The sequence below is a fragment of the Prinia subflava genome, chromosome 2 (genome assembly GCF_021018805.1).
Source record: "Prinia subflava isolate CZ2003 ecotype Zambia chromosome 2, Cam_Psub_1.2, whole genome shotgun sequence".
NCBI classification, from domain to species: domain Eukaryota; kingdom Metazoa; phylum Chordata; class Aves; order Passeriformes; family Cisticolidae; genus Prinia; species Prinia subflava.
The window spans coordinates 72,778,060-72,804,091 of record NC_086248.1 but is presented as its reverse complement, the minus strand read 5'-3'; the positions used below and the strand labels follow the sequence as shown (position 1 = coordinate 72,804,091).

The 26,032-nt window shown below is 36.7% G+C and overlaps 1 protein-coding gene across 2 annotated transcripts in view; it reads left to right on the top strand.

Annotated features, from left to right (window-relative positions):
- The window catches only part of FAM120B (family with sequence similarity 120 member B), a 49,232-nt gene that overhangs the window by 7,842 nt on the left and 15,358 nt on the right, over window positions 1-26,032 (top strand). For both annotated transcript variants that reach the window (XM_063390541.1, XM_063390542.1), the window contains exons 4-6: window positions 4,829-4,924; window positions 10,947-11,119; window positions 15,013-15,105. In XM_063390541.1, coding sequence (XP_063246611.1) covers window positions 4,829-4,924; window positions 10,947-11,119; window positions 15,013-15,105 — 362 coding nt within the window. The remainder of the gene's footprint in view (window positions 1-4,828; window positions 4,925-10,946; window positions 11,120-15,012; window positions 15,106-26,032) is intronic.

Here is a 26,032-nt window from a genome sequence, read left to right as displayed (position 1 = left end):
TTAACCCTTCCAGAAAAGTAGGTAGATTGTGTCTGCATGGGTGCCTCTATTAAATTTGCATTTTCTTGTATCTACCTCTGTTTTAACCGTGTCACTTCCTAGTAGTTCATGGGTTGCTTTTTTATTCCAGTATATAGCTGCTTCTAAGTCAAGAGTGTAGATCATTGGTTACAGTCTGTATTGGAATGCATAGGTATGTGTAAGCATTATCTTCTTATGGATTCAGTGATAGACCTACAAGGAAGTATTGTTCTTAACAAAGTAAGTAGAATCCTTTACCTTTTTCCCTCAGATGAGGTCAACTTGGCTTGTTTTTGTCATTTGATAAGGGATAGGATGGGAAGAAGTAGTCTACACTGTCTGTAGGTTGTAGTATAATGTAGAATCACATTGGATTAGCATTAGAAAAGAGCTTACTGGAACAAGACAACAAATTGTGGAGTCTGCCACCATTATACAGCTGCTGATGTTGCACATTTGAAGCTAACTCAACTAACTCTGCACAATGTTCCAGTTTGCAGTGGTGATGTATGTGTTAGTGATCCTCTTTTTTATTCCTTAATGTCATTAATTAAGATGTGGTGGAAGCTGACCTCTTTGCAGTTTGTAGATCTGCTTACTTACTGATAATTGGCAAAGCAGCCAAAATTTGGTAAAAGCAGCGGTTACAGTTTTAGTAAGAACAGGTTAAAGCTAATGTAAACTGTTTGTCCTATTCTGAAACAAGAGACTGCTAGTTTTGAATGTCTAGCTTGTGGTTTCCAGGGGTGCCTAAGAGACCCACAAATCCATAGGAGCAGGGTGTCATATCCTTTGAAACTGTCAGTCCATACCGTGCCACTTTGCCTGAAGCCATAGTGGGATAAGTGTTGCTTCTGCTGTCAGGGCCACTTTAGGTAATTCTTTTGCACAGCCCCTCATTTCAGCCCATGTGTCGTCTCAGTTGTACTGGTGCAGCTGTTTGTGCAGCTGTGTGGTGGCCTACTTTGAGAAACTGAAAATAGCCTCTGTCTCTCTTCCCTGCCTTTCCTGTAGGCAGGTAACCAACCTGGGCTGTTTCCCTGTCTGCCTCTGTGTAGCCACAAACAGCTGTGGTGAAACACCCCGAGGGAATGGCAGGGAGTGGGAATGAGAAAATCAGTGCCTGCCTGTAAAAGGTAACAGTGCTGCTGAAAGAATTGCTTATATAACATTACCTTTGGTATAATTTGGTGTATGGTAAGCATGCATGGACCTTTACTCATGGACATGTTGGAGCATCATTGAGTTATTTTTGACCCTACAGAAATAAATGGGGGGCTGATGGTGATTCTGACAACATGGCGTTTGTTGCCTGTGTATTTCAAAAGTACATTTATAATTAACTGAGTCATTTCTGATCAATATGTGAAATACTGCATTCAGTGATAGAAATTGTCAACACTTTAGCATCTTTCTGAGAAAAAGTACTTTGGGAAAAATTCAAGTAAGAGGGGAAAGTAACAGTAAATAACACACCCTGATAGGCCAGCCAAGCTTTCTTATGTGTGCAAAGAGTTCAGAACAAAGCCAGCAGGTTTTGGCATGAGCGCAGTTGATGGAAATACCTGCACCTGCATGTCCATTGCCAATTAGCAGGTTATGTAATGTAGCCTGAACCCATGGCCAGCTCCTCGAAGTCCTGGCGTCACTCCCAGTTCTAACATTAGCAGGCCAGACTGATCCTTGCTTTGACACTGTCAAAAACAGTCCATTAGCAAAATTTTTGGCAGTTGTCACCAGTGACCGCTCAGGAGAGCTGGCCTTGTTGCAGGGGTAGAGGAACACACATAACAACATTTTCCAACTGTCTCATGTTTTGCACATGGTTAAGCTTTCCTTGGGCTGCCTAAGCAGTGCTTTCACAGGTCATTCAGAATCTATTTAAATAATGAAACTGCTATTTTTTTCATTTTGTTGGTGATATTCTTTATATACATTGTGGGGAAAATAGTTTGAAAAATCAGTGGTTGTTTTCCCCCAAGACATTTCCATGCTGTGAGGGTTGACATTTAGTAATCATATCTCCATTTTGTTCTTGGTATGTTAATGTGCTGTCAGTTTGCAGGACCTTGCTTTCAGCTATATTTATTTGGCTGTTCATGTGAACACTAATATACTTTTGTCACTAATGGAGTATAGTGATGCATCTGACGTGGTGCTATGTCCTGTACCTACATTCACAAACATAAAGAATGAAACTGTAGACTTCCTACCGACTTTTTTACTGTGCACTACTTCAATGGTTGTTGTCAAAAATAATTCCTCACTGGTATTCAGAATCAAGACACATTTTGATAGGTTTTTCTGTGAGTTGTGGAACTCATAAAGAGCAATGCTCCCCACCAGCAAAGTTTTTTCTATTTCCATGCTTCTTTTTACCATCTTAACTTCTCCTCATGTCCTTGACAATTCCCTCCTGGAGTATATGGTGTTCCTAAGCATGTTCCCTATTCCCTCCTGCCCTTCCCAAATCCCATCTATGTTTTTGCTCAGCTCTAGCTCTTCCACAGCTATTTGTGTATTGATTTGCCATTCAGTCTGATTGAATACAACAGGTAAGTTGACTTTCCTGCCTTTCTTTCAGTTGGTGCCCTAATAGGATCCCTCTGTGAGCTGAGTCTCCAGTTTCACAAAATGTTTAGGACTTATAATCCATTTGAAATCACCTCTCCTTTGTCAGACTTACTTGAAATAGAGCAGTGCAACCAGGAATTAATTATAAGACAGATGTCCTAATTGTATTAGATTTGCCTCCTTAAGAAACCAGGCTAAAATCTAGGAGTCTGAGTGAGCTGAATAAATTGAATAAAGCAGAGTAATCTACACACTAAATCTTAAAACCAAATGCTAAAACATCAGAATGTTTCTGAAAGTGACTTTGGGTTGTTTCATTGGAGGGTTTTGTTCATGAAATAGCATTATCATAGACGATGATTTATAATCAAGAAGTGAGACTATTCAGCTACTGGAATGTACAGTTTAAGGCTTTTTCCCCCCCCTAGTGTAGGCATTTTTAATTTTATTTTTAATGTCACTGGGTTTTGAACAGATAAGCATGGCAAGCCAGGTGTAATAGTATCCCTCATAGCCCATGTGTTTGTTCTTCAGTTCCTCACCTTTATTGGGAGTTTGTGCTGCAGGTCCAGGGGGAGGGAGGGAGGAAAGGAAAGAAGGAAAGGAAGGAAGGAAAGGAAGGAAGGGAAGGAAGGAAGGGAAGGGAGGAATGGAAGGAAGGAAAGGGAGAAAGGGAAGGGAGGAAAGGAAGGAAGGGAAAGACAGAAAGAGGGAAGGACGGGAGGAAGGATGGAAGGATGGACAGAAGGAAGGAAGGAAGCAAGGAAGGAAGGAGCAGGGTTGTAAAACAGAATTGTTGTATTCTTTTTCCCTTCTCTTACCCCTGACACTAGAAATACATCTGAGGAATTTCTGCCCTTGCACCATAGCACAGTACTTGTTCATTCATGCCAACAGTTACCTCCAGTTATTTGAGCTACAACTGAGATCAGGAAATTAATGTGACAAAACATTTTTGGGTGGACAAGGAAAGGACAGTGTTGAAAGATTTGTTTGGAAAGGTTTGTTTTAATCAAGTGGAAGTCTTTGATTAAAGTTCACAATGTGACATCAGAAATACTTGTGAAGTAAATTTCAGGGAGTTTGGAAATGGCGATAAAAGGCTGGAATTTTTAAGAATAGTGGCTTCAGTACTGGTTGAGAGCTTGAAAAAATTAAAGATACAATTCTGTGAATCTGGAAAGGGACAGGGGAAGGCAAAAAAGAAAATATTTGAAAACACTACTTCAACTGCCCAGGACTAGCTAAACTTCTTTAATTCATTCTGTTTACCAGACTACAGAGAGTGGAAATTTAGGGCACTATAACATGGCTACCATAAGCAAAAATCTGGACAGAATGCAAAATGCCATTGATACTAATACGGATTCCATGTTTGGTTTGGTTTTTGTTTTGTTTTGTTTTTTTTTGAATGAAGACTTGCATTGGAATGATTTTGATCTGACTATTGTAAATTGGATAGCCTGCATTTCAAAAATTCCTAAATGCATGATTTTTTTTCCGGAGGGTTGCTTTGTTTGGGTTTTTTAAAGCATCATATAGATGCTTTAAAAAAATCACTACAATTCCTGCAGTGATTTTTTTAATTTAAGGGGCATCTTTAGAGGGGTTGAGCAGGGTTGAGGTTAGAGACTAGGAAAGCCACTTGAAGTATGATGTATAAACAATTCCTTTATGCACTATAAACTGTAAAAGCTGTGCATCTGATGCTGGGATGACTCCACTGCTGTCAGCTTTCAAATAGCCATCAAGGCCTCCCTATGAAGATTTTGGCTCAAATCCTGGCACAGGAAATGTCAGGGCAAGCTGGGAGGTGAATCATATTAAGTACTGCCTGGATACATGGCAGTGTGACAGTGCTGGGAGTCTGAGGTAGCTCATGCAGGTCCCTGAGCTATGCCACATGTCTCCAGAGCTTCCTGAGCTGCCTTGGAGTGGGAAGGGCTAAGCCTGTTTGAGAGGGTTTTCTACAGACTCTTGTACTTACATTTTTGGTTGCAGTTCCCCAGTCCAAACTCATGTTTATAGTATGTAATCGAAACTCTTTATTTGTTCTGATGATTAGTCATAAAGATACTAAAACTATTTTTTTCTTGGTTTGTTTCTAAAGCTGAGCAAACAAGTCATCAAGAAGTGCCTTCTATTAGTTTAGAATCCTGATCACAGCTGATCCCAGCTGTTACACTAGTCAATACTTGCCTTTGACTTACTGATCCAATTCTGTCTTTTTTAGGTGGCGCCTATCCTTTGGTAAAAGAGTGGTTTGTCTATTTTGGAAATCCTCTCAAGCAGCCGGACCTGATAGAACCTGTACAACCTTCTGTTACAGGTAAAATAAAAATGTGTATAAATCTAAACTGAAAGTCACTTCACTAAAATGAGGTTGGACAATCCATCATATGTGTGATATAGAATCCAGGATGACTGTGGAGAACAAGGAGCTAAAGAGCTGCATGCTTGTAGCTGCTTTTAATTACCCTTGGTAATTATGATAAGATTCAGCTTTGAGATGCATGTTATTGCTGGGTCTTGTTGAACCCAGTGCTAATTCAAAAATCAATTCTAAAATGCAGCCAATTTCTTAGAAGTTCTAAATGGTGCTCTAAGGCCAGGATAAGTGGTGTGTAGGGCCATATTAAAACTCATCCATTAAGCTGTTTGACAGATTGTGTTAATGAGAATAGTAAAAAAGTAATTTTTAGGTCATCTCTGACAACCCAGAGAGAAATTCTAGCTTTTAATTAAAAAAAAAAAATTGGGCTATCTGTTTATATTAAGCTGTTTCTACTCTCTGAAGCCTTATGTATTTTGTGTGTTTTGTCTTATTCCCTTTGGTAAAAAAACACATTAATGAACACTGTTAGTGAAATGAGAATTTAGAGAAATGTGTTACATTTATGAGGAAGTATCATACATTTCACTGAAAAGATTGAGCACTGTATATATATATATATGCACAATTGTATCATGCAGTATAAGTTTAGGATGGGAAGTAAACAAGTTTGTTATGTCAGGGGGAGAATTGTTCTAAGTGTTCATTTGTCCGTGCAGTTGTAGTCATCCTTGTTCTCACAGCTCTCTCTCTGTCATCTGTAACCAAATGGATCAGCAGCTCAGAGGTTTTTCTAGTCTTTCACATGAAAAGTATTTGTTCCATTGATATACAATACCATTGGTATGTTGTTAAGAAAAGTTATTATCTCCTCAACTTTTGGAGAGTGCATCTTCCCTCGGCATCCAGAGCCTTCTGTAGTAGTCTTTGTGCTGATCTGGTCTAAAGCCAAATTCAGAAGCTGAAATGCAGGCACTTCTTTGTAAATTTATAGTAAATTTTCTTTTTAAGTGCCCAAATATTACACATTTATCTTCATATTTGAATTTCACATATTTAATGAGAGTCTTTTATTTCAAAGATGAAGGAAAACCAGTTGCTTTTTAGATATCAGCCTTTTCAAAACCTTTTTAAATGGACTGTTTGGAAAGAAATAGGTTATATAGACAAAGTACAAAAGAGTTCTTTTTTTATTATTACAGTACTTTCACTGTCCAGTACCCCTGACACAATATTAGGAGAATGATTATCTATTTGGCTTTATGATAGCATGAAATTGCTGTGAAATTTTCCAAATGGAATATGACTATGCAGAGTAAAAATCAATCAGTCCATCCTGTGCAACTGTTTTACTTCAGCATACAGTGATCTGGGAACATGCTGCAACACAAGGAAACAAAACTCAACAAAGTATAAACTCTATCTATGTAGTTACATTTCAAATTGTCCAGCAAATATACTGTATTTCTCGTGAAATTTTCCATCTCAGATAGTATACTTCCTCCCTTTCTGGAGAGGAATCCACTTAATCTCATCTACTCTGGATCTATAACTCTGCAAACCTACAACACATAGAACCCACCTTCATGTTGACAGTAAACAGGATTTTAAGTGTGTTTGTTTATAGCAACCACATAAGTGGAGTTTATAAAAACAGAATCTTCTCAGATACAATCTTTGCTAACTCAGTAATGAGAGGCTGTTCAAGCAGACTATTAAAAAATGGGAGGACTTTTAGTGTTTATTTTTAGTGCTCTGTTGTCATTCCTTCAGCAGACAAATATTTTTCTAAAATTTTTGCAGTCCATATTTGTATGCCTTAGATTCACTCATGCATCTTTGATTTTCCACAGCATGACTTTCTAACTCTCCAAATAAGGTTCTCAACAGCACATCACATTTTTCAGACAGGGATCATATTTAGAGCTAAATTTAAAGTTGTTTTAGGAAGTTAGAGTTCAAGGCTGTCAATCAAGATCAGGTTACTCAAAAAAAAAACCAACAAAAAAAAGTTACCAAAAACCTATCTGAAACATCAAAAGTGTAATTAATTTGGGAAGGCTCTTTATCTTTTTTGAAAAAACTGATAACCTGATTATCAAAACTACTTTAGAGCTGTACTGACAGTATATGGAAAATCCTAATTATTTTCCAGTTTGATTTAAATTAAAAAGTCTAAAGAATCTATGAACATTAAACTTTAGTGTACATAATGGTACATGCTTTAAATTTTGCATTGATCTTAAAAAAAATGTAGACTCATGCTATCTTTTTATGTGTATATAAAACAGAAGTGCCTTGCTCTGGAAAGATTGCAGGTGATAGATTAAATATTAGCTTTTTTAAAAAACAGAATATCAAATCCTAAAGGCAGGATGGTAAGTAAGATGATAACTTAAAATATATTTAAAATATAGTGTATATTATCTATATTTTTTATTGAGAGACAGTCTTCTGAATTAGCATCTGTGCTTGCATGCTTGCATTGTCTGTGTCTCTTTCTTCCTTCTAGAATGTTTCTTTTCAATTGAATGAATATGATCATGATTTACAGACATTGACAGAGCAGCACTTATATTGATAAAAAGTGTCATTGGCAAATCAATTTTGTTAGAAGATCCATGATCTAGGAAAATACTGTTTCACATCTGTATCTTGTGAACATAGCAGGTATATTTGATATATGTGCAGTTTATGTGTCAGCAGAAAATGTTCTAAAGTTTTTGCTGGAAATGTTTAGATTCTGCTGTTCATTTTATTTCTGAAAATGCATAGGATATTGTAGCTTCATACCACAGAGTTTGGATTTGCTTTCAGTATTCTAATCATTGCATCCTTCATGAATGTGTCATGAATATGTTTAAGTTCAAAATGCTCTCTGTCTTTAATGATCAGATTTAATTGGCATTTGAGTTTTTGGCCACAGTTGTTGAGAAGTTACTGTTGAGTGTTCCTAGCAAGTACATTTTTATAAACTTATTTTTATTGCATGTAAATGCAATAAAAGTAAATATATAAACTAAAAATAAAGTAAACTTCATTTTTATTGCATGTAAATGCAAAAATGAGCATGTAAAAATGAAGAAGTAATTAGGTTCTATTACTGATGTTATAAAATAAAATTTCAATAGTCATTACTTCAAACATGCATGAACCTTTACTATTACACATTTACATCTGTATACACAGTAAAGATGTGTTTAAAGTTTGTACAAATGTGAGGATCACCTTTGTTTAAGTGGTGAGTTAAATGATATAATAGAATCAATGGTTTTCACAGCTTTTGCATGTATTGCATATCCATAAATTGATTATTGAAATTCAAACAGATGAAATAAATGTTTATGTAGTTCCTTGAAGTGCTTTTGTTTCTCATGCTGTTTTCCATATGATAATGATATTAAATGTGTGAATATAAAGGAAAAAGGTAAAAAAGTGATTTGTCCATGCTTTTTTTTAGCTTGTAGGTTGTCTGGTTTTGTGTTTAGGCAAGTAGTCTCTCACCTCCATGGAGGTCTTTTTAAACCTCTGCCTCTTCAGGCTCCTGTTCAGTTCACAGAGTGCTGAATATGGTTTTCACACAATTTTGTGCATGTTAAGAGTAATTATGTTTGCATATGTTTGTGTAATTCATGGGAAATTGCGGTTCCTACAACCCCAACAGATCATTTTATCCTTACTAGTCTTTATAGTAAAGATGTATCAGTTAGATAGATATAAATATGTTTTGTATGTTTTTCTTTTGTTACTCAGTTTTGGTTGTTTTTAGGTTAATTTTGTAAATATATAGACATGTTCAGAAAATAAAATATTTCTCTTGCCTATCCAAGTAAATTTCTATTTCAGAAATGTTTTCTAATTACTGTAAATAATGTAGTGAGGATGTAACTAAGGGAGAGAACATTTTGAGGGTATACTATAGATTAATCTTAGATCTGCTGTGGACTGCACGTGTGGTGGAACTGCATGGTATCCTAAAGTCATTAAACTTTAGGATATTTGTTTCTTTGTTTTACTTATCTTTCATTGGATATAATAGATTAGTCTTGAGTATTACATGGAATTTTATTACTTGAAGGAGGGAACTCCTCAGAAAAACAGTGCCTTTTGTTGATGTGTTCCAAAAGGAGACCGCATCAAGTTTTCTTTCCTGGAGTAAATAACTCATAATCTATCAGTACCTTTTTTTCCCAGGCACAAGTAGATGTTTCTACAAGTGTAAGAAGTTTTTATGTTTATGGAAGAGATGTCTTGAATTTTTTGTTGAGCTCTCTCAATATAGATCTATAATCTTGCATACTGGCATAGTTAATGGGTTTACTCTAAAGAAAGAAGGATTTCTGGTTTTAGGTCTGCCCCTGGATGCAAAAGAGAACTTTCCTTTTGACTGATTCATGGCATATCTCTTTGCATGCAGAAACCATCAAAACTATTTGAGTGTTCCCATGTACAAATTGTCTCACACATAAGGGTTGCTTAGGCTTGGTAGGAAGAGTTGGCTTTGTTTTGGTTTTATGCATGTTATATTTGATTTTCTTCCTGGAAGTCGGTCTCTGCTGTTCTTTTTTTCTTACGGCAGCAATTACCAAAATGAAAACCAGTAATGTGAGTCTTACTGTGCTGTCTGTACTGCCCCACTCACTGCCACTATTTGTGTTATCTCTTACCTGCATTTCTACCTCCAATCAAGCAACTGGGTTTTTTTCTTAATAATACGTTTCCCTAAGAAATAAGGTTAGAAACTTACGGTTTATATGATAGTCATTCTTTTTATGGTTAAAACTTTTGACAGGAGAGTTAGCCTTAAAAATAGTAAAGGAAACATCCATCAGGGAGATAAAGAAAGAAAATACTAACTTTTCTTCTAGTTTCCCACTCTCCAAAGAATTAGAACCATTTGGTTAATGGGCTTTTCTGGCTAAATAAACACCATCTATGTAGATTTCAGCACCTTGTCACTTTAACCATTTATTATCACCAAGTGTTCCTAACTGGTCTGCAGCTGCTGCATGTCACATAAAAAAGGAAGAGGTGTTACCAAATGTAGCTTAATTAGTCCACATTTAAAATTCACACCTCGTTTTATTTAACTACAGAAGCAGCCGTACTTTATGGTACGGTTCTGTCTTTTATTGAGATTCCCAGGCATAACCAGTTAGCTGTTCTGTTATTTCACGTGCATTAGTGTTTATTTTGATAACAGATTAAATGTAATTTAAATGAGGAGCAAATTTTGCATTAGCCCACACATGTCACAAGCTGGGAGATGGCAGCGTGGGGTAAATATTAAGGATTGAGACACAAGCATGAATGATACTAGAGAAAGTCTAGAAAGATCCATTATTCATAACTGATGACAGTTCTTTTGTGTGTGTTTGCAACAGTGTTTCATACAGTAGCCTAGGAAGTGAAAAACACCAGATCGCCTTGGGTTTTGTTCCCACACTGGGACGTGCAGCAGGGAGTCAAACGCACACGGTGCCCTGTGGAGAATGCCTGCTCACCACCGAGCGGCACGGGTGTTCATTACAACAGGTGATCATGAGGGACACAGTGGGAGCACCCTTCAGGGACCCCTGATATGTTAGCTCTGCCAGAGAGAGAGAAAAACAGATCTGGGTGTTCTCTGCTGAATCACTGTTTTGTGGTGAAGTGAGCCTCATTTAATGCTGTGCATCCCCAAAGGAAAGAACATGCTTGCAGGCAAACTTTGCCCCTGCATAGGTTAAATGCTTGCTGTCTCAAGGTTGTCTATGTTGTTGTAAGGGTTGAATTCAGTCCACTCTGCTTAAACATGCCTGCATTCAATAAATTTTGTTTAAATTACAGGCCATTTTTTTTTTTTTTCAAATACAAGTTTTGTCAAATACATTTTTATTTTTGACTCTGTGGTCCTGGCAAGTGCTAAGAGCATTTCATTTCCTTTCCTGCCAGAGCAGTCATTTCCTTTCAGATTGTAATGAGGTAGGCATGTTTTATCTTGTTGCTGCAAAAATAAAGTACTGGATTTCTTTCGTAGGTGGAACACCTAATTTGAAAACACTGTGGCTTGCCAAAGGGCCTGACGTGGAGAAGCAACGGTATAGAACATTTCTGGCATGCTTTCACCTTCAGGATGACATGGAGGAACTCCAGGCTCTGGAAGCACCTGTTGCAGGATTCTGCTGCTTGCTGGCCTATCTGATGATGCAGGTAAGAGGAACAGTTGCTTTTTCCTCAGCTGTCAGTCCTGGTGAGTGAACAGGACAAATAAACTGGTTTTTGCTAGCCTGTGCTGGGCATTTCTCTTAATCCTTACTGTAGGCATAGCTGATCAAATATAATAGTACTGCATTACAGTGTTTTTAATTACTCCACTTAACGTGCACCGTCCTGTTCAAGAAATACCTGGGGTTTTTAGCAGCTAATCATAACTCTCACGTGCCCATGACAAAACCCCTCTAGCAGTCTAGTGGAGAGAGTATAAACTGAGGGATTTCCCCTGCTCTTTGGGACCTGTTCACAAATTAAAGTTGCTTCTTTTGTGTTTTCTTTGTGTCATCAAAAGCTGACATTCCCTCAGGTGACTTTGCAGACTGTGCAAACAGACAATATAAATATTTAGTCAGCTCTCACTGCTTTTTCATGCCTTCTTGTCAGTCTACTTATTTTCAAGCCAGAATTGAGGATATGGCTCTTCTCATTAAATTCTGAGTAATAGGGGATCATTAGGTAGCACTTCTGTTATAATTCCAAATACTTGGCAGCCTGCAGACTACCTTACTTGTAATAAAAAAGGGACACAAGATTAAATACAATATTGCTTCATTATTTACTTTTCTCTTAGGTATTTAATATATTGTCTGTACTTGCCACATTTCAAATGGTGATCTCACAAGCAGATTTCCCTCTCTGAGAATGAGCAAATTATGCAAGCAGATTTCCCTCTCTGAGAATGAGCAAATTATGCATTTATCTAATCTGATAAACTCAGCTTCTCTTGTACTTAAACTGAACTGCATTTTGTCTTTTGTTTTGCTTTTTTAGACTTCAATTTCCTCAATAACAGATTAGTACTGGTGTGTGATACGCAAAAACAAGTTCTCCTTGACTTTTCCTTTCATTTCCCTTCATGTGTTTACTCAAAGTTAGATGACATATTGAGGAAGTACATATGGGAATTACATAAATGATCCATATAGGTATTTTTTCTTTAATTTTTGTATAATAGATAAATACTAATAATAGATAAATAATATATAAAATTGAAAATTTTTTGAAAATAATACTTATTAAACATCATTTCATGCCTTGCAGTTTCAAGTCAGCAAGATATACATCATGTACCTACCTTTTAACGTACTTGAAGTGTTTTTCCTATTAGAATATGAAAATGCTGTTTCATTTATCACTCACTTATTCATTGAGTTATTCTGTGCACCCTTTCATAGCATGATAACTAAATTAATTGAGAAGGTTTCTTTAGTGGGGTTAAGAAGAGGAGTAACAGGATGGAACACCTGCAGAATTTCTGGATTTACTGAACCTTGATCACAGGATATTAATAAAATAGAAAAAAAATGCTTTTTAGGAAAATGGTTTTCAAAACTTATTATCCAATGGCCACTGTTATAAATGGAGCTGAAATCAGGTTTACAGCTCTTGCTTTCAACAGGAGTAATAGCAGAGAGATCATGCAAAGGGCTCGGTTTGATGGAAGGTTTTCCATGGCAGTGCCTGTTTCTCAAGAACTGCCCCATTTTCCTGATTCTCTTCTGCCCTTGGAGTTGCACTGATACAATCAACCCTGGGAACCAGACTGGGGATTCAATTTGGAGTAAAATGTTTTTCATTGCTGAATTATTTTAAACTTTTGTTATTTCTCTGATATTGTCTGTTTGTTCTCTTGGGATGTTTGAGCGGAAAACATGAGGGTAAGAGTGTCAGTAGCCATGCTTTGAGCTGCCCATATTGCTTCCATTTGTTTTATAGCTGAGAAAACAAGGCTTGTCTGGCTGTGTTCTGACTCTTGTCTTTACACTTTAGTCTTAAACTTTTATTAGAGAGGGAAGGTGAATTGTTTCCTCAGAAATTATTTAAGTTGAGAAAATTATAGGTTGCCTTGAAGCAGGCCTGAAGTCTTCCTTCAGCTCCTATGAGGCAAGATAAACTTCTTAAATATTTCATTATTATAATTATAATTTAATCTAAGCTAAAAATGAGGGTTTTGCAGGAACCAGCATACTGACCAACCCATCTGGCTTCCTCAGAATGTATGTGCAAGTATTTAATGAAAACTTTAGATGCTTTTGTTTAAAGTAAGAAAAAAAACTCCAGTGAACAAACCTTAACAATGTAAAAAAAGTGTTGATATGAAATTTTTTTTCAAGGGTACCTTTCAAATACTCTCTAAATTAAGCACAAAAATAGTGAAAAAAATTCAAAATATTAGGTCTGTCTTTAAAGCTGGCAAAGCAGTGAATGAGTTCAAATCAAACAGTGAAGCCTCCAGACAAAGGGGAATTTTATCTTTCAATCTCTAACAGTTTTGGATTAAATCTCACAGTGGAATTATGATAACCCACCAAGTTTGATTACTGAATAAAATATTTCTCTAAAGAAGTGTTTTTACATTCATAAGTATTTTTGGCTGATCTACTCTGTTAGTGGTATTTTCTTGCTGTTGTACTTGCAAGCAATCTTTGATTTCCTTTTCTTAGGACAAAATTGTGCAAGTATTAAGAATTGTTTTGTAGATAAAAATCACTTTTTCTGTTATTTCATTGTATAAAATGTGCAGTTTTAGTAAACCTGTCTTGTTGCCATCTACACAAAGGTGACACTTGAATTACAGGGTAAAGTAGGGCCACTATCAGATCTTAGCAGACAGGTGGAGTTAATGAATACCAAGGAGCATTTTGAAAGCTTAAAATGTTTCTGATATCCCTCACATTCTTGTGCTTTATGTAAGATTTAACAGCATCATAGAGGGGAAAGTATTTTACAGTGGGACAAGCAGTGACACCTGATTAAAAAAAAAAAACTGAATAGTGGTTGGATGATTTTTATCCTGTTAAAAGAAAGGCAATGAAGAGTTTTAGGCAGTCTCTTAAGGGTTCTGTATGCCTGCAATGCCTATTTCCACATTTTGCAAGAGAAACCTTTCCTCAAGTTCCGATTGATAAGGAATTGTAATGCTTTATGGATGTCACTTTGGAGCTCTCAGTATATCCTCAACTGCTCTAACAGATGTGTGTTCTTGCTGCACTTGTATAATGCAGAGTGTTTTATAAGAGGAAGGAAAGAATTAGAGCTTGACTGGTAGTGTCATGGAATCATGCCAGCTGCTCTCAAGGTGCTGTCTTTCTTCTGAGCTGATCATGTGCCTCTGCAAAATCTCAAAACACTTTTTCACAGAAGAAAAAGTGCCCATTCCCCCTTTACTGACAGAAGCGAACTGTTACATCAGTTTATAGCTGTCATTTCCATTTCCCCACTTGAACATTTTAGGTTTTAGTTTTGAGTTTTCCCTGCTTCCATATGTAGCCTTAAAAATCTGAAAGAAATCAAAAATGTTTTGATAAATCCTGAAATTTAAGTTAAAATAGGTAATTGGAATATTTTAGAATATTTTTGAAATTTCTAACAGATAACAGTGTAAGCATTTTTAAAAATTCCTAATGGTCATCATATCTCTGGCTCATTGAGGTGGTTTTTATCGTATGTCCTGATTATAAAGGAATTATTTTTAAATCTCCTTTTTTTTTTTTTTACTATGCTTGATGTTACAGAGAGGGAGGAATTTCCTGTTATTAAGAAACTCCAAGGGAAGTGGAGAAGGGAATAAATGAGGGGTGGACACTTTTGGTGTGTGGAAATCATCCATGTGTATACACTATACACAAGTGTTGGGGTATGCACTTCATTCAAGCTGTGAAAGAAAGTATTTTGTTCCCTGTGTGTTTTCCTAGATGATGCATTTATGGTGGTCATCATTGCATGAGGTCACTGTTCCAAGTTGGATGTGCTTGAGTAAGAAGATTCCATTTTCAGAAAGCTCCTCTTCAGAGCCTTCAGATAATGTGTCATTTTTTGATCTGTTCTAGGTCAGTAGCCTCTCTCTGGAGGACTTAAATGCATTTCTGGCACTCATTCTCTGCCTCAAGGGGAAGTCAGCAGCTCAACTGACAAGCCTGCAGGTATGGACTGGAATACCTGTGTAGCATGAAATACTCGTGGTAACATTGTGATAAATGTTTGGGGGGTAAATCATTCTACTTCTTTTTTTTTTTTTTTTTTTTTTTTTTTTTTTACAGATGTAGGAGCTCAGGGCCAGGGTAAATATATAGGCTTTTCATGGGGTGTATTTTGTGTGAATACTTATATTTGCTAATCACACCAAACATTAAAATGGAAGAGACATTTTGTAGTGCTTGCAGTCCTAGAGTGAGCAAATTATTCTCAGATTTCTTCCTTCCTTAGCTTCCAAACTTCCTTCTGATGAAAAATTGGCAACAGTGAATTGTGTCTTACAACATTGCTTCTTTTTTTTTTACTGAGGAGGATTTTGGTTTGGACATGGGTTGTATGAAAAACCTCTAGATTAAATTATTTTTTTTTATTACTACTTGAGGGAGAATATAAACAGTATAAATCTAACCAGAAAAAAAGTCACCTAATGTGACTCACTGCAGTGAAAACCATTTGGATTAGACTTTAAATTTTTATTATATAGTTACTGTTCTGTAACTATTTGGCAGTTCTTTTAAATATTTTATTTATACTCCATTCACATCTGTTCTTTCCTTTCTTATCTTCTGCCTTTCCACATGTGGGGTAAAGGTTCCTTGATGGTTATTGCCGAAGGACCATTTAAACAGCTCTTCCTGCATATGAAGTTATGCAAGAGTATTTTCAATTTCATGGCCTGAAATTGTAATCAAAGTATTAGCAGTGCATAGCACAGACTCCACATGCCAATTGCTAGTTGAGTTGTGGGTTGACATAAAAGTAAGTGGGAAAGGGTTAGAAATGGGTAGAACCTTAGCATATCTTCATTCTGTAAATTTTGCTTGTATTTCAAAAAAATTCCCTATTTCTTTGAACAGTCCATGAGAGAATTTTGAAAGTACTTTTTGTTGATCTCAAGGTAGTGCTCCTGTTACTATCCATTTGTTTCTAGTGCACAAGTACCAAAATAACAAAACCAATGTGATTCCAGTTCCATTATTTGATTCCTTATAACAGATGAAGTCCAGGCTCCTATAAGTGTCTTCATACTCATCACAAATTTGATTTGTAGCTGACTGTGTTAAAAAGGGAGCAATGAAATGAAGGCAATATGGAAGAGAGCAGAAATGTAGGATTTATTTCTGTCAGATAAATTACTGCATATAGTGTTGCACTCAGCATTGGAGGATCAGTACTTCATCAAGTCTGCATGGCAGTCATTCAGCAGCAGCACAAAGGAAATCAAGCCCAAGCAGGAAATGTTGAAACAACTTGTTTATAGATGCACTTACAGGGATTGTTACATAAGTTTCTGAAGTGTTTCGAAGTTTATTCTGCTTGAATTAGAGGTCTTCGTGTGACTCATTTGTGTTGTGGCTCTTTGAAAGTATAAATCTGCATCCAAACACATAACATTAAGCAATGTATGCTACTTACCAGCATTGTGCTGATGGAAAGTTGCTTACAAAATTTTGTTACCCACCCACAAAGCTTACGGCAGCTCAGGTGTGCACACAGCAGTGCATGAGGTGTGAAGCTCGTCTTACACTGTGTCATGTATCACTTCATGAAGTGGACAGAATGTTGTTGGAATTGACTTCTGCGTGCCATTGGCAAGTCCTTTCCAAAGTTATGTCACTCTGCTGCTTATATAAGCCCTTCATGCAGTGTCCCACAGTGCCTTCTGTCTGCTGTGCTAGAAACCAACGCAGGATTCATGTAACTTAGCTGAAATTTTTTGTAACAGGCCACTTTGTAGATCTGCTCCTTGTCTTATTCCGTCTAAAATTCACAGTAGTGCCTTAGGTAATCGTTTGAGCCAGAATAAATTCTTCTGAAGGGAATAGTGAGGAAAGATCTTGGTCTCTTTCTCTTCTGAGGTTGTGAATACATAAATAAGAGTTTCAAAACTTTCCCTCATTGCCTTCAAATTAACCTCTTTTCCTGTGTTTTGATGACCTGAATTTCCCTGTGGAAAAAAGTTGCTGTTTATCAGTTGTACATGTATCTGTGTCTTGTCAAGCTGTATCAAGAACAGAGAATTTAATAATGTCCTGGGAATTCTCTCTTGAAAGAGCAGGAGACTAAATAAACATAATATCTTACACAAATATTTTAAGAATAATGATCAATAAAGCAAGCTTTCTGAGAATTACCATTCAAGCATCTAATTTTCAAAATGCCATCTCAGAATAGCTTAAACTGGTTTTACTCATTACTGTGTTTATTTAGTCATTTTACAAAATTGGGTTATGTTCAACAGTTATTGAGTTATTAAAATAGTTAGTGAATAAGGTAATAGTTAGTGAATAGATAGTGAATAAGTAGGTATTTAACAGCTTAATTTTCTAGATATTTGTGTTTAAAATCAAAGGATCCAAGTGCAGTGAATTACACTACTATGTAGTTGATTAATAAATGGAGTTTATAGTAAGAAATCAGGAATAGAGTTTAATTTGTTTACCGTATTTTTTATTTTCCAATGAAAAGTTAAAACTGATCCCTAGAAATAGCTTAATCACAGAGCTTCCAGGGAAGCATCTGCAAAATTTTACAAAGATACTTTCTCATTTGCCATTTTGGAGTTAACATTATAGTATTATTTAAATGTAGAAAAAATGTTTATTTCTTGTAAACAGTTCTGTGAAGAACACTAATTTGAATCTAAAAAAATTTCTCTCTTTCTGTAAAGAAGTCCATTAGCAAATATGCTTTAGCAGAATACTTAACTTCCACTATGGAATATGAGAGAAAATATAAATAGAACCCATTCTGATGGAATGAAGAGAGTGTTTCAGCCTTCACTTTCAAATCTACTTTCTAATATGTTGTCCATATTTCATAGTTAATGAGATCCATAAACCCACAAGTCTATGGAACAGAAAAGTCTATGGTTTGAATAAAGTGGGTTAAAGCCATAAAAAATATAGTTTATCTCATGCTGAAAGAAAATGGGCTGTGAACATGTAACTACATTGTACATTAAATATTACTTTCTGAGAATAACATAATGTTTATACATGAAGATTTGATTATTTTGCAAGATCGATGGTTTCAAAATACCAAAATGTGCACACGATAGAAAAGACATTTTTCTGGTTAGATTTTTTCTAGTTTTCTTGTGCTGCCCCCCTTATATGGTAGATTAGCATTCTACTTTGCCCAAGCTTATAGAGCTTATACATAAGGTCAAAATTAAATTTTGGACCCCAGGTTGTCTATTTCCCTTCTTTCTATTTTAATCTGGTGTGTGGTGTTGGCAAAAAGCCCAGAGAGCCATCAGTCTGACTTTGAGGCCACTGCAGAGAAAAAGAGGCACCAGCACTTGTGCTTCCAGACTTGTTTCTTATGTTGTGCTGGCCCTGGTTGTTTACAAGTGCAATTACAGGTCAGCTTTCACCAGTAATGCGTGTAAAATACTGCCCAAACAGGAAAAAACATAATGACTATAAACACAATTACATTTTTCCTAAGATTTCTCTAAATATGTGACTATATGAAAAATTTGTATTGGAGGTGTAAAGCTGTGAATCACATCTTTTCTGAAAGTTGTGACCAAAGATGAGATGGAAAAGTTTGGTTAAAAAGGAAATACAATTTGGAAATTGGTAGATGAATATTGAGTCCTGAGAAATGATTTTAAAAGTGAAATGTATGTCAGAAAATAGGAAATCAAAGTCAATAGCAGGTGCATGGGTGGGCATACACATCACTGCTGGAATTTAGGGCATTTGCAAACCCTTTATAGTTTTGCTTTAAAATGTCTCATTATGCCAGAATATCTGTTCAAGAGTAATAACATCTTTTGTACCACCTGTAAAAGGAGCAGTTTGGCTGCATATGAGGTATAAGACAGTCAAGCACTGAAATATATTCCTTCAAGTTTTTAAGATCTTTTTTGTTCTTTAAAATTGTTACTGTGAAATGAGCACAATCATTTTAGATGAAATTATAAGATTCAGAGAGCCTTTGCAACTTTTGCATGCTTGCAAATGTACTTTCACACAATATGTATTAGGTATTATTTAATTTGGAATAGTAATAATAATAAAAAATACTCAGCTAACTAAGTTAACTAGCTTGAAAGCTGGAAATATCATTAGCAATAATTTTAGTTGCACAGAACTTTTTGAGTATTTTTCATTGGGCAGTGTTATGGAAGCAAAATCACCTTTGTTTTATACTTTGGTTTATCTTGGTATTATACCAATATTTCACAAGGTATTTTTCTCTGAGTATTTTCCTGAGGGAGACTTGGCCACATCCATTTAAAATAGCAGTATGTTTTAGAGTTATATGTAACAGTGTAGGTGTCTTGGTTGGGATCTCTCAGATTTAAAGAAGATTTAAAGAGATTTTTAATCTCTCATCATTTAAAGATGTAGACGTTACTACATCTGTTTTGTGTTTTTTTTTTTCTATGCCATGCAGACAGAAAAGCATAAATAATACCCAGATTCTGAACACTTGATAATTTCAATGTCCTGATGTGTTGGCAAGCCAAGCTATGTTTGTCAACACCATTATGTGTTATATTTTTCAAACAGACCCGAAACAGCCTTTGGGAGCTATCTGTATCTTTCAAAATATGATTGTTGAAAAAAATCCTTTTTCCCCCCCAACGAATGTATGTTTATTGTGTCTGTGGGACTATTTCCTAATTAATATTTGCTTGAAGTCTAATTGGATTGAGTAAAACATAAAATGCAAGTAAGAATATTGTAAAGATCTTAGGGAATAAATCCTTGCTATATACAAAGGACCTGCTTCTGTGATGTACATTAGTATTAACTAAAATGGAATTTGAGTGCAAACCCCGATGCTTTACTGAATCAGGGTTTATATTCCCTCATAATTTGCATCTGTCAAAAGTGTTTTAAAAATTATAGGCAAGATTGTAACTGGCAGGTGGTGGATAATAGAAGGGATTGAGGTGATTTGCTGATCTTGGCATTGCTTCCAGCCCATTTTCTCATCTGTGGTCTTTAGGTTTCCTCAGTGTTCTGGGCTAATCTGGAACTAAAGGGCAGCAGTATGGGATGTGATTTCAAGTTGGGATGGGTTCAGTTTCTGTTCAAAATTAGAAATATTCTTCTCATATACTTAAATAGTCTTAAATGAATCAGTCCAAACAGAAGAGTTCCACTGCACTTATATGGGTCAAGCATTAGTGCAAATACATTTATGTTTCAGGAGCTGTAACAACTCACTGCTTACAGCACTTTTCAAAGACCCATCTCTAAATTTGTGGGTGTTTTCATAAGCATCTTTTGAAGTTCTGAAGGAAGTTTTCTTAGTCCACTGACAATTAGCTCTACCTTTTTTGCTGCTGTTGGTTTATAAGCATATGAAAAAGAAATCTTAGGCTTAACTAACCTATTCAACTTGCAGACAAGGTTGGTGTTCTGTCCCACTCTTCCCATTTTGTTCTTGACAAAATTTGGTATATTTATCAGTATTATTAGAGTCTATTTCCCTGGACATTTTTTGCAGTTGATGTGAGCCCCTGTACCAGAATTCACATAGCTGTGTAAAATTCTATTATATAAAATTGGCACAAATACAAACCACAGCATAATTAGATCACAGAATGGTCATGGCTGGAAGAGACCTCCAAGATCACCTAGTCCAACCATCAGCCCAGCCCACCATACTGACCCCTAAACAACATCCCCCAGTGCCACCTTCAGATGCTTCTTGAACGCTTCCAGAGAAGGCAACTTCACCACTTCCCTGGGCAACTTACTCCAGTGCCTAACCACTCTTCCAGTGGAAAAAAAAAAACCCTATTGTCTAATCTTTATCTCTCCTGGTGCAGCTTAAGGCCGTTTGTCTCTTGTCCTTTCACTTGAAGCATGGCAGAAAAGACCAACCCCCACTTCACTACAGCCTCCTTTCAGGGAGCTGTAGAGAACTGAGCCGTAGGTCATCTCTTCTACTTTGTGTAAAATATTCATTTGTTTAGATGGATTCTGTTTGCCCAGGAAGAAAATCTTGCACTAGGTTTTGAGCAAGGATCTTGAATAGGTGTTTTTTATTCCTTTGTGGAAGATAGTCTTGCATTTTTCTGCATAACTGTTGAAGTTTGCTGTGTGTTTCTGTGTTTTCCCCTTTACTGTCCTGAAGCTCATAATCAGCAAGGTTTCAACAACACGGGAACAGCAGCAATATTTCTGTTATAAATTGCTTTTAGACTGCATACAGCCTAAAGAATATTTCAGGATGCTTAAGGTAAAAGACACTCTGGAATTTCAGATAACAAAATTGCTGTTAATTTTTAATCCGTGCCAAATAATATTGCAGGAAGTGAAACATGGTTATTAGTAGTGAGGGTAATAAAGCTCTCCCAAAATATCAAGCAAACTGACAGCTTTGAAAAAGCCAGAGATAACTTATTATAGAGAGGGAAAAATAAATATTTCTGGTATCAACTGACATTTTCCTGCCAAGTTTGTGCTGGTCAAAGTGTACGTTTACTTCTGAGTTCAATAGTTCTCACTTCCTTGCATGTTGTATGCTGGAAGGAGCGAGCAGCCCGTGAGGCTTGGGGGTTGGTGTTTGCATGGCGTAGGTGGGGTTGCTCCCCACTGCCTTTGAGGGCTGACCTGTGTCCCCCAGGGCAGGTGACATCCAGGGGCTGGAGCAGGGCGGGAGCTGTTGGGAAGCAGTGGCACCTGCCCGTCATCTGCTCGGGGCCGCCTGCAGCTGCCCGCGCGCCTCTGTCACGCCTGAGCAGGGGTTCGAGCTGCACATCTGTCCAGGCTTTCCTGCAGAGGCAGATGGCTGTGTGCAGCTTCAGAGAAGGCTAGGGTTTTCTGAAATGAGCCACATAGGTGGAGGTGGATGCATTTTTAGGCATATGGTTTACAGTGCTTTGGTGGACATACTGGAGGTTTTCAAATCACTATAGCAGAAATGTTCATCTGGAAGATACCAGAAACAGCAAGAACTGATTTGTTTCCCTTTCTTTTCAAGGGTGTTCTTGATTGACATGGCCATTGTCCAGAGGATAAAAGTCAAGACAGTGTCCAGTTCCTATCTGTTGCTTCTTCTATGAGTTTGGTCAAATTGTTCAGTTCTTTCTTCACAGAATCATTGGGTTGGAAGAGACTTCCAGGATCATCAAGTCCAACCCAACCCTAACCTCAACTAAACCATGGCACCAAGTGCCACATCCAGTCTTTTCTTAAACACATCCAGGGATGGTGAAGCCACCACCTCCCCAGGTAGACCATTCCAATACTTTATTACCTTTCTGTATAAATCTTTTTCCTAATATCCAACCTATATTTCCCTTGGCACAGCTTAGAGAGACTGTCTTGTATTTTAGTTGTTGCTTTTAACAGTTGTACAGCAGTAGTCTCACTAATTTAAGTTTTTTAGCCAAAAGTGCTGTGTAAATGTGAACTTTTAATATGTTAACATTAATATTAAATGTCATACAAATATTTTCCTACCCTTCGTCTTTGTTTTGGGGATATTTCACTTGATATTCACTGAGAAACAGCTGAGATGTGGTTGAAAGAACTTTTTATAAAGAAATGGAGGTGTGTTAAGAGAAAAGTGATAAAAGTACATATAATATCCCTTACCAACATTGTTTTTTAGACATCATCACTTGTTAAGACATTTTAATCCCAGTGTTACTCATAAGGAAAGAACATACAGGTACAATAAGCACCAAATGTGTAAAGATAGTTGTGTGTTACCTCCAAATAAAATACGTGATTTAGGGAGAAATTTAGTTAATTGTTTAGTATTCTAATCAGCATGTCTAGTGTCACACCAGCACTATGCACATTTACTAAAAAAGTGTATTACATTCATCTAGACTGCTATATATTACCCTGATAGATTTAAAAGAGGAGACATTCAGTTCCTTGCCAAGTACAAAGCTATATAGGTATTGGTTTTAGCAAGGACAGATAATGCATACCTAAGTATCTTTTCCTATTTAGCAATAGTTCTGTATATACTCTCTCTGTACAGAATACACAAACACATCTTGGCCAAAGATGTTACTATGCTAGGATTTAAGTTCTGTAAGTTCCTCAATGAGAGCTTTACTTTTGAATGTAATAAAAGCAGAGCTATGCCAATGCACTTTTAAAAACCCATCCCTCAGCCTGCTCAGTGCTTTTAACTTTCTAGCAAAATCATACAATTGTGTGTTGTATTTGTACCCTGGGGCGTCAGTACAATAGAGGAACAGTTCAGGCTAGGAGCAATGGTAAGTAGTATTTTTCAATTACAGGAGGCTGAAAGCATAGTGGTGTTCTGCAGGAAGTTTATTTTGGCACAGCACCTTCTGGATTAAAAAAAAAAAAGGTACCCTTTGTTTTAAAATGGCTGCAGATCAGTTCCTGAGGCTGAAATGTTATCAACAAAGTGCCTGAATGTTGGCTGAAGGGCTGTGATGCCAAAATTTGGCTTATTACAGAACATGCATTTTCTTTAAAACAGCATTCTTCTCTGTATTCAATAAGTCTTTAAAAATGGCCAAGTTACTCTTACATAAACTCTTTCCCTGTTTATTTTTAATGTGCTCCAACACAGTGCTAATACTAAAAAACGTAGAATACTACCTGTAAATAATTCTATTTTCTTTAAAACCTAAATTTGTAGTCAGTTCTTGAATAGCTCAGAAGACCATCTTTATGCAACAGCTGTGTGCACTAAACAAAGATTCTCTAATTCCTCTGTATGTATTCATCTAAACCATAGCACAGGGTTGGCATTCTTGTGCCAAAAGGCAGCAACTTTCAAGCTGTGTATGGCAATTTTCCATTTCGAAAGGAATAGGTGTTCTGGAAGTGGATACTCTATTGTAACTTAGTTACAAGTGAAATCCTGGTATCTTGAACATACCTGATCACAGGTTACAGTTTGTCAGTTCCCTTCACAGGTCACCTGAAATGCTGCTGCATGACTCATTTGATTTGTCTTGGAGCTTGGGATTGTCATGAAATAGAAGCAGACAAGTTCTTCTTTTCCTCCTCAACTTGTGGACTTAACACCTAGAAAATTCCTGAGCCAGAACTGTTTACTGTGGACCATATCACTTCAAAGGGGTGAACCGCAGTGTCAACAATCTTATTGTGCAGCTGCTTTGCAATATAAAGAAACCCAAGGAGGAAAAAAAACCCTAAAAAAACAACAAAACCTATATTGCACTGGCAAACAATATTTGCTCTACTGGAATTCTCTACACAAGGTACCTTGGTTCAATGACAGTTTTATTTGAAGAGCTTATGACATGAAAAACAGTTGTGATAATGTTTCTGGAAGCTGCAGTGCTTCAGACATGCTAAATTTTGCCTGATCTAATTCTGCTGAAATTCGCCGATCTTGCTGCTGGTTTCAGTGGGAAATAAATCAGACCCTTAAGAAATATAAACTCAAACAGCTCAAGAGAAGGGATGGTCCTACATTAGGATAGTTGAATAAATCTTGAACTTTCACTCTGAACCTAGGGAGAAAAATAAAGAATACTAATTTTTAAGCTTGGCTAATTAAGCCTGGGACAGTTGTAGCAGTGAACTGAGCAGTTGCAGGCCCAACCAGCTCTCATTTGCCCATAGAGTCAGAGGCTGTGGAAGGACAGACTGCATTAGCAGAGGCAGCCAAGCACACTCTGCCCCGTAGTTCTGTTGGTGGCAGAATTTTTACACCTAAAACTGTGTTCCGTGGACCAGTCTTGTGATCAAACAAAGGGATAGTGTTGAATTAAGGTGTGGATAAGGGCTTTAGGTCAGGAGTATGGTCAGGATGAGGCAGCAGCAAATGAAGACCCTCATTTTGAAGATTTTGATAATGGAGCTAGACATTGTAGAGTCGAATACAGAAATATATAGTGAGTGTCAGAAAGTAAAAAGAGTGGGAAAAGTTTGGTATTTGAAGGCTTATGATGGAAAGTTACTGGGAGAGAAATGACCTTTTGCATGCTTTCTAAATTTTTTCTCTGTGTCCCCTAATAACGTTTGAATGTGTTGGCCAATTTCAGCTGCATTTGACAGAAATGCACTAATGTAGGAGTAACATATATTAGTAGGAGTCTGGGAGAGCAATACTTACTGCTGGTTGTTTTAAATAGACAGTAGAGAAGATGGAGAAGGCACTCCAAGTTGCCCAACAGGATGAAACTTTATCAGGGAATCACTTTTATTATGGCATCCATGTGAAAGGGAGACATCGCTACAGGATACAAAAATTTTCAGTCCCCAAAAAATAAAATGTATTTTCCTACCAACCAAATTCAGCATTATCTATGCAATGGAAAGGTGAGGAGGTTCAAGGGTAAGTATGTCACCAAAAACATGAGCAAATATTTAAGACACTAAAAATTAAAATCCAGATGAATCCATTCACTTTTGTAGAAGGGACATGGCTGCTGGCTGGGCTACAGTCAGATGGTTAGCATGGTGACTATAATCCAAAATTGATGTCAGCTTTCTGTAGATGTCACAGGTATTGTGAGCTGTCACTAGCACTTTAGATCAGAGTTTAGCAATTGTGGCTAAAATAAGAGAAGTAATGTTATTTCAGGCTTTCTGCAGGTGTTAATGTGCTGTCCATGCAGAACAATAAATTAGCTGACAGGACTAAACTTTTTAATTGTGAAATTCATTATCACAGAAATGTCACTTATGTTGAAGTTTGTTGTGGATATGATTAGGAATTCTGATAAAAGCAACTGTTTCTGAAAATTAAACAAGAAATGAGATGTAATCTTCTTGGAACCGAAGGGAATTTTTTCCTAGTTGCAAATTGGTTAGCAGTAGTACCTTTGTGTTATTATTTGTAGAGTGCTTAATGGTAAAAGCAATTTTTAATTTTTTTTTTGTTTACTTCAGTGGTGGTTTTGGCTTAATGTAAATACAAGTGTTGTTCCACGGA